General features: G+C 34.1%; 1 protein-coding gene across 1 annotated transcript; it reads left to right on the plus strand.

The window, feature by feature from the left end:
* The first annotated feature begins 3,445 nt into the window (after positions 1-3,445).
* Positions 3,446-6,497, plus strand: LOC115983906 (pentatricopeptide repeat-containing protein At3g09040, mitochondrial-like). The gene is made up of 2 exons (XM_031106761.1): positions 3,446-6,156; positions 6,238-6,497. The coding sequence occupies exon 1, from the start codon at positions 3,604-3,606 to the stop codon at positions 6,019-6,021; it is 2,418 nt and encodes an 805-aa protein (XP_030962621.1). The 5' UTR covers positions 3,446-3,603; the 3' UTR covers positions 6,022-6,156; positions 6,238-6,497.
* Positions 6,498-10,046: the final 3,549 nt, after the last annotated feature.

Raw genomic sequence — 10,046 nt, forward strand, 5'->3', positions numbered from 1 at the left:
TTATATTTTTGTGAGTTCTCATCATTCAGTAAGGATTTTCATGCTTGAAGCCCTTTGAATTGAAGATTTTTCAAAGCACTCACCAATGACATCTTGTTTTCATAGATATGGTGTTGTGTAACCATGGCCAAATTGACAATCAAACATTTCTAATACTTAGTAAGTGTTTATGTTTGGTAACTGTTTTTTCCCCTTATTTTCTGTTTCCAAAAACAATTTTCTATTTTTGAGACTAAAAAACTTGTTTGGCAACCCAAAATGGACAGAAAACAAAAACTGTTCTCAAAACTCAATTTGTGAAGGAAATTGAAAACATGTAAAAAGCTGTTTTCAGTTTCTAATTTTCAAAGGTTAATGAAAACACACATTTAATTTTAATTAATCTATCTCATTTAATGAGTCAGCATTAGAGTTCAAATCTTAATAACAACATATTTTAGTATTTTCTATTTTTTTCTTCAAAAAACTATCTTTTTAATTTTAACCAACCAAACATGTTTTTTATTTCAAAAATACAAGAAAATTGTTTTTTCTTTATATTCTCAAAAACAAGTTTTTGGAAATAGAAAACAAAAACTGTTACCAAACATAATCTTAATGTTTAGGCAATGATTTTGTGATATCTCACTCATATCAGACTCAATTTTGGCTTGTGACTGTCACTATTTCATTTTTCCCTCAAGGAAGCAATTTACCGCTTGTACACGAAAATTGAGATAACCTAATTTCAACCTATAAATAAATCAGGACCATAACCTGCACCCCTCGAACACCTCAACTTGGCTAGATTTAGTCAAATTATGAAAAACTTAAAAAGTTTTGGAGCAATAAATGAGGTTTGACCAAAGTTTAGCTAGCTTTGAGAGAAAATCCAAATGTTCAACAAAAACAATTCTTATGCTAACGTGAAGATATCTCAATTCCCATCGAAATGAGGAGTGGATCATTAAGATTATGTGAACCATAGATTATGGAAAGCTCATATGACAAGCTTCCCTTTAATAGGACTCAGAATTGCATAAGCCATTTATAGGAGCATGACCTTGTCCAAATAATACTCTAAAATAATTAATCCCATCATCATTATGAAATAGATTATTAGAATGATCAAAATGATAACAATGGAGTAATTGCAATTAGGCGAATGCTGAAAGGTGCTTAAGCCCTTCCCCTACGGTCCTACGAACATATAAATGAATCCCATAATCTATTACATGATTCAGAATAGGAGACCTTACATGCTTCTAACCCTAGATCAATAATAAAATAATTTAGATGTTAGATGATCACTCACATGTAAAAAATCCTATGATTGGTGGTGACTTCACTCACCTTTCCAAAATTGAAACCTCACAAGGTGGTCGATCAATATGAAATTTAATATATAAAATTATTAGTCGAGGGTTTCAATTTAATTCATCATTGTAGAATTTATTTAAAACTGTTGGGTTAAGATATGGACTCGAGTTAGTTAACTAATTACTCAAGTTAATTAATTAGTTTCATTACATGCAAATCCAATTAAGGCACAATCAAATCACCAAATTAAAATATAGATACCAAATTGCAATGACCTCAAAATGTAGGAACCAAAAAGTTGATTGATGGTGTTGTTGTCGTTGCTATTTGGATAGATTGTATTGAAAAATAAAGTATATCTATTTACTTTTTTTGGAGAAGGAAGTATATCTATTTACTTAGTATAGATAGATGTACTGATATAGGGTATAAAATCACTCTATATTAATGCAAAATTTTGTTTTTCATGGATAATTAATTTTTTTTAATAATTATTCAATAGACATAATAACTACCAATGTTTTTTTTTCCCCAATAAAATGTAGGATCTTACAATCCTTGATATGATCCTACGGTCTACCTGTGAGGTCCTACACCAATCTTGCCTGGGATCTCATTTTTTATTTTGGATATTTTCATAGTGGGGGGTAAGAGAGAATTTGAACCATAGATGTGCCCGTTAGAAATATCATAAACTACCAACCAATTAAGCTATAAAGCTCTTTGCTTGATTTGAACAGCCTTGGAATGGGAAGTTAACCTAATATTTCTTTTGCTTTTGAATTTCTTTCACATCAATTGTCAATATTCTTTGTTCTTTGTAGTGTATTGGGCATGTCTAATTGATCAATCTGCAAGGCTAAGAATGAAGCATGCATCTTGTGCTTTTGTTATTTATTTTAGGGTTATGTTAATAGGTGCCCTTGAGGCAGTTTTTATTTTATTTTATTTTTATTAACCCTTAGGGTAATTGTTAATAAACCATATTAAGAAAGTTTTTAACACTACCTTCATGGGAAATATAAAAAATTGTCAAAAAATTTAATTGTTTTATCATTTTCCCATAAACTGTTCTAAAAATAGTTCCTAAACTAATGCCCTTAGCGCATTCGTTAACATTTCCCTTTATTTTATGTAGTCATTGAAAATATTTCATTTCATCTATGCAAGCTCTTGCTTGATGAACGGTTCATGAACTTAGTTTTTTTGTCTCTCGTTGTTGAGTTCAATTCCTGTAATTCAATTGATACTATTCTATTTCTTTAGTTACAACCAATAGTTGTTGGATTTTATAGTTTATGTCCATTTTCAAAGTAGGAGAAAATATCATTTTGGTCATTACATTTTGGATCATTGTTAATTTAGTTCCTATATTTTGGTTGTAGTTAATTTGATTGTTGTTATTTTCAACTTGTTGTTAATTTGATCTCCACATTTTGGTAACAATTAAACTGGTCCATGATATTTTCAATTTACATATATTCTAGGTCCAAATTTGGGTTTGTTTTAGTTGCTAAGTTGATACGTATCTAGCGGAGTTAGAGATTAGTAAATTTGATTTGTGTTTGGTTGCAAAAAAGTGCAAGAAAAGCCGTGATTTGATAGTAAAGACCAAATTGATTGCAAATTAAAAATAACAAGACCTAGATTAATTGCTACATATATGGATGTAATTAACAACTAGGCTCATCACACGCGCTCTGCACGTACGATGAAGTTTTATTTTTTTATTTTGAGATTAATATAATTTTTTTAATTTGAATTTATTTATTGTTAGTGAGATTACATAAGAAGATTTGAAATTGAGTAAACTGCCGATTTAGTGTTTGCTAGTTTTTAGGAAAAAATGTATTAAATTGAGTGAGATATATTCAAATAGAAAGTGTGCTAATTTTTAGGAAAAAGTTTTTCTGGTAGTTTTTTTTTTGTTTTTGAATTTTGTTGAATTACAATTTTAACCCCTTTTTTTTATATATTTTTTAAGAATAACGACTATTTATTTAAATGAGAAGTATTTTTGACATTTTATAAAGACATAATTAACTTTCTGAATCCTGGCTAAAATTATAGGAGCTAAATGGTATTTTCACGTTTGAAGTACAGGACTTCTTTTCCTTAGATTTTTTTCCCTTGAGTTGATCCATCTTTCACATTAATTCATATATGTATGGCACTTTTGGATGAATTATTGAATGACCTGTTGCTGTGGGCTAGTGGTGTTAACTGTCAAGAGTCAATGCCTTTTTCTTTGGCAGAAGCGCCTTTAATCCTAGTTAGCATGTGTGAAGAGGCCACTAACCATTGATGATTATCCTAGGACTCTCTCGTAGTATTTCAATACCGACACAGTTTCTCTTCTTTGTAAGGAAACCTTGTCAGTTCCACACAATCTACAAACATCAGCACAAGCTCTACAGTTCCAAATCCTGCTCTTCATACTCTGGTCTCTTACTGGGGAAAGACCCAACTGCCATATCCACTGCCCTTTCACTCTCTGAGAATTCAAAATCATATTTTCTCGGTACCCAAATCCATGGCCACATAGTCAAGTTAGGACTTACTAGTGACATTTTTTCTCAGAATAATCTTATTAAAATGTACTCAAAACTCGGGGTATTTAGTTATGGGCTTAATGTGTTTGATGAAATGTTACAAAGAAACCTTGTTTCCTGGACTTTGATAATCTCGGGTGCCATTCAAAATGGTGAATGCATTCTGGGGTTGGATATTTTTTTGCACATGATAAGAAGTGGGTTGAGGCCAAATGAGTTCACTTTGGGTAGTGTTGCAAAAGCGTGCGCTATCATTGGAACTTATGAATTTGGTTTGTGTATTCATAGTTTTGCTTTGAAAATTGGGATGGAGTGGAACCTGTTTGTTATTAGTTCCATCTTAAACATGTATGCTAAGTTGGGGGATATTGGATCAGCTGAGAGAGTATTTGTGTGTATGGACAAGCTTGATGTTGGTTGTTGGAATGCTATGATAGGAGGGTATGCAGAATGTGGCTATGGCTTTGAAGCATTGAAGATTGTATCTTCGATGCAATGTAGGGGTGTAAGAATGGACCATATCACCTTGGTTAATGCTTTTAAGGGTTGCTCGGTTATGGGAGATTTGGAATATGGTAAACAACTTCATGCATTGCTCGTTAGGAGTGAGTTAGAATCTAGTACTTCAGTGATGAACGCTCTCTTGGATATGTACTTCAAAAATGATGGGAAGCAGTCTGCTCTGAAAGTTTTCAATAGAATGAAAAACAAAGATGTTATCTCATGGAATATTGCATTTGGGGGCTTTTCTGAGGAAGGAGATGCAAGAGAAATTGTAATCTTAATTAATGAGTTATTGCTGATTGGAGTGAAGCCCAACAATGTCACTTTCTCAATCTTGCTTAGAAAATGTGGGGAGCTCCTAGATATCAACCTTGGGCTTCAATTTTTTTCACTTGCCTTACGTCTTGGATTCTTAGATGAAGTTAACGTCTCAAACTCACTAATCAGTATGTTCTCTAGATGTGGGGCCATGGGAATGGCATGTCTAGTATTTGATAGTGTACCTCTCAAAAGCATAATTACTTGGAATGAGTTGATTTGTGGTTACAATTTAATATGTCATTACACAGAAGCTCTAAATATTTTCTGTAGTTTGAGGGAGTTGGGAGTTGAGCCAGATAGATTTACCCTCTCCAGCATTTTGGAGGCTTGTTATAAATGTGGAAACCAACAGATGGGAAGACAAATTCATGGTTCTATTGTGAAGCTTGGTTTTGCTTCTCATGGATATATCTGCAGTTCTTTAATTAAAGGTTATGTTTCATTTGGGCTACTAGATGACTCCTATGAATTTTTTAATGGACTTGACAGATTAGATTTGGCATCCTGGGGGGTGATGATATCTACATTGGTGCATGAAGGCCATAATTATGAAGCTATGAGATTCTTTAACTCTCTAATAAAATCTGGTGAGAAGCCTGATGAGTTTATTTTGGGAAGTGTTTTGAATAGTTATGCTGCTGTTGGAGCTTATCAACAAACTCAGTCTGTCCATCCACTTGTTATAAAAATGGGATTTGACAAACAAGAGTTTGTTTCTAGTGCAGTTATAGATGCCTATGCGAAATGTGGGGATATTGAGGGCTCCAGGACAGTTTTTGACCAGTCATTTATATCGAATGATGTGATTATATATAATACTATGATCATGGCTTATGCCCATCACGGTCTTGTTTTGGAAGCTTTGGAAATATTTAAGAAAATGAAGTTGGCTAATCTACAGCCCAACCAAGCCACATTTGTATCAATTATATCAGCTTGTAGTCATATGGGTCTTATTGATCAAGGCCGTCTTTTGTTTGAATCAATAAATTTGGATTATGGGATGGAACCATCTCCAGATAATTATGGTTGCGTAGTTGATATGCTGTCACGGAATGGATACCTTGAAGATGCGAAAAATGTAATAGAAATGATGCCTTTTCCTCCATGGCCAGCTATTTGGAGATCCTTGCTTAGTGGTTGTAGGATACATGGGAACAGAGAGTTGGGAGAATGGGCAGCTGGGAAGTTACTTAAGATGGTCCCTGAGAATGATGCAGCATATGTATTGTTGTCGAAGGTTTATTCTGAAGGGGGTAGTTGGGAACATGCTGCAAAGATAAGAAGGGGTATGATCAAAAGAGGTGTCTCAAAAGACCCAGGATATAGTTGGGTTGAGATATAGTAAAAGCTTTGATTTCCTTTGACAAAGAAGCTGTCGAATGTTTCAGCTTTCTGAATAGCTGCTTGGATGCTGATCCTTCAGAAACTTTGGGGAGAGAGATTTTGATTCCTTGTTCATATAATAAATGAAGCCTCAGTATGTATTTCATGCAAGTTATTGATTCCTTGTTCTCTCTCTCTCCCTGTAGTTTTACACTTATGTTCTGTTGTTTGGCAGGGACAGCAAAGGATATCACCTTTTTGTTATCGGCTTACTACGGCAATAATGCTGATTTTTGAATTTTCTTGGAAAAGCCCATTTGAATGCAGTAAAAGAATTTAGGTTGTCTGGCAATGAAAGTTTGGTTTCTGTTGGATATGATTGAATTTGGATCCACATATCTAAATTTGGAATGCAACTTTCCAAGGCATACCAGCCTATATTTCACTTCACATGATTGTTATTTGCTAGTTCTTGTACAACAAAAGTTTCTTACATTACGGTCAAAATGATAGGCTGCCTCATGGAACAGTTAACAGAGAATTTTTCTACTACTGAAGAGTCCATGCTAAATTGATGCAGCTATGAATTTTGAGGTTAGTGTTCTTTGTGTTTCTATTACTATAGGAAGGAAAAAAAAAATGTTCGAATAGATTAGTTGGATAACATCATAACAATTGGAAATTTAGGAGTGAGGACAGTTTAAATTTTTGTAGAAGTTTAGGATCATATGTTGTTTATTCTTCATTGTTTACTGTTGATGTGAAATTACCATGGCATCATACGAATTAAAGAGAAGATATTGAATGTGCACCGAGCACACTCTGATTCACTATAGGTTAGAAAAGAGCTTGATTATAGCTTAGTTAAACGTCTAGCTTTCTGAAAATTCACATTTAGCCTTGGCAAGGCTCAACTGTCACAATGATGGGGAAAAAAAAGAAGAGCTTAAATTGTCTCAACATATCTGTGCATATTTCCTTTTTATTGCATTTGTATAAGCTTCATGGCAATCACTTAATACTGAGTATAATATCTAAGGTCTCCACTGATGCACCCTCAAGAATTTATCCCAATGATTGGCTTGTGTGGAAAGGGAGTGTATCTCTAAGGGACTAGTTGGGTACTCGAGGAGCCCCAGATTCACAATGATAAAGAAGTAAATAAGCATTTAATATTTGAAAATTAAAAGAAAAAGTTTGTACAGATTACTGCCTCATTCCAACCAAAGGAAGTTATCATATTATGAAAAAAAAGTTATGTTCATTTTTATTATTATAATTATAATTTTGAAGAATTCATTTGGCTAAAAAATAAATTATATTATTTGTTTAAAATTTAAAAAATTACTATGAAAATGGAGGCAACTTAATGAATGAGAACATGGTACTGCCTTATGAGTTGTTTTTGGAGTCTTTTTACAAAATCAAAAATCAATTTGGGTATTCATGATTTAATATTCCATAATGTATGCTGCCATGTTCTTTTATAGTTTGATACAGCATACTGAATGAAATTCTGAATTTTTTTAGAAGACCCCATTACAAGATATTTGGAGGGTGGGTTGTGGATTCAAAGAAAAAACAAAAGGAAAGAAAAAGAAAAGAAAAAGAGTCTAAATGTTAAAATTGGGCCAATTACCACTAGGTCAAATGCAACTTCCTCCCCTTTAAGAATGGGGTGTAGGGTGTGATTGTGAATTCAAGATTCATCAGGTGCATGTATATTTACCAATTAAAAAATTGTCGTACCTAGTGCACAAAACTCCCATTTTTGCTTTTTGCTGGGTTTGAGAGAGGTCATGATAGGCCATCTTATCCTCATTTTTCTTTTTTGAAGAGGCTGATTTTTGGACTTGAACCAGTGACCTTTTGCTTTTAGTGGAAGGCCCTTACCATCGCACCAAGGCCTAACCTCTATTTACCAATAAAGGAAAAAAGGGTCATTGTTATATTCCTTTATATATATAATGGATGTCCGACATGTGTTTCTTCTGAGGAAGAAATTATAATTGGGTGGCTGAAGCATTATGTTCTGTCTATGTATCTTGTGTCAGAACTCAGAAGTAATTATTTGGAAAGATCCTTGTTCATTTGTCTGTCTCAAATTAATTCGCACAGTGGAAAGGAGTTCACAAAAAGTTGTGTATTAGAGCTGATCATGTGAACTATGGATGATATGTTATCATGACTTCAAGAAAGCTTCTCTAGTCTCTAGTTTAAACTAATTGAGAGGATATTATCATAAAATTCTACTATTGATGTCATCTCTATATGTATGTATGTTGCTTTTACTTGATGGAATTGTTTAGAAATCAAGATTTTCAATGATTATTTCTATTTGCAGTTACAACTTAGAAGACTCAATTCTAGGCAAAGTTTTATGGTTAAATTCATGAAACATTGAATTCTTCTTTGATTGTTTCTACTTTCAGTTACAATCCTCAATCCAAGTAAAGGTGGATGGTTAAACTCATAAAACCTTGAATTCTTCTTCCACGGGTGATCCCTTAATTTGCTTCTTAATACAACTACCTAATTGGCATGTGTATTCTTTTGGTTGGAATCTTCATGGATACAGGCATTGCAACCTACCACCACCTTTTCATACTCAGGCCAGCAACTTCTCAAGTCTCCAATGAGCAACTGGCATATGCTCAGGTGAAAAATTTGAAGGAGTTGATATATGAAAGAGAACACTGGAATGCTTGTGTATAGTGTATTATTTCTTTTTTGGGGCAAAAATTGCTTAAAGAAAATTCCAGGGGAGGGGCACATCTCTAGAAAATTGCTTTTTGGTAAACTATTTCTGCTTATTAACGCCGCATTTCCAGGTTTAATGAAATTTATGAAATACCTAAGATTCCCTTACCCATTTCCACCCCCCCTCCCCCCCCAAAAAAAAAAAAAAAACCATTGTGTTTATGAACCCCTTTCTAAACATCTCTCTCTCTCTCTCTCTCTCTCTCTCTCTCGCGTGCGCGTGCGCGCATCTGAACACTTGAGAGGACTAATACACCATGCTTTGCTGCAGTTTTATCTCTATTTCCCATTGTGGACACAACGGGAAATGGAGTTGCCACCTAGTTTTGCAATGACCTAGGAACCATGAATATAGCGTCCTTTCGAGGAAGGACCATTGATCTTACTACCAGAGTATGGATTCGGAGTTTATGTACGTTTTTAGGCAGGTGTTAGGTACCCAAGACCGTCCAACCCTAAGGTTGACTTTCTTTCATTGTGTCTTGTGTCTTAATCCTATTAAGACATGTCCAATATTGTTATCTCGCTCACACACACGCTAGCATACATCTAACAATCAACATGACATCAAACATCCCTAAACATACATCTATCATTCTTGTCATCATATCACAAACCCTAGCATACACCTAATCATGCATATCATCACATCATAAACCCTAGCATTCATCTAGCATGGTAGACATATCATCCAAACAAGGCAGTAACAAATCAAGGTAAAAAGGTAGGCATGGCATCAAGGATACATGGTAGAAACACAAACATGACAAGATAAACATGTGATTGCATTAAGAACAAATCATCCCAACAAGCATGTTCATATATCTAATGCATGTTCATACATCTAATGCATATTCATACCAATGCATGTCTTACCTTACTTACTTCACTGCATCACAACACCTATGACATTAATGAATGGACATGTGAATGCATGGTCATGGTATTAAAGTAAGAATTAAAAAGGGAACCCTAATCTAGCATATGATGACAAACCAACTTGTAAACAGAAAAACAGAGATTCACAAGGCATAAAAAAAGGAGCAAGATAGAGACATATTATGCATAATAAAAGAAGACACAGAAACAGAAAATTAAAATTAGGCTTTCTAGGCAACGGCCTGCGTACACATATAGGAGTCTGCATACGCAGGATTTGACCAGCGTATGCATGCATGATGCATGCGTGCACAGGGTTGTTCAAAAACCCTAACCCAGAAATACAAAAAGCATACAGAGCAGACAAAGCTTAAAACAACAATTCTAACAACATAACATGCTTAC

The sequence above is a fragment of the Quercus lobata genome, chromosome 4 (assembly GCF_001633185.2).
Source record: "Quercus lobata isolate SW786 chromosome 4, ValleyOak3.0 Primary Assembly, whole genome shotgun sequence".
Lineage (NCBI taxonomy): Eukaryota > Viridiplantae > Streptophyta > Magnoliopsida > Fagales > Fagaceae > Quercus > Quercus lobata.

What these genes read in the sequence shown, in the direction of transcription:
- LOC115983906 (XM_031106761.1), top strand. Translation starts at nt 3,604, where the DNA reads ATGATTATCCTAGGACTCTCTCGTAGTATTTCAATACCGACACAGTTT.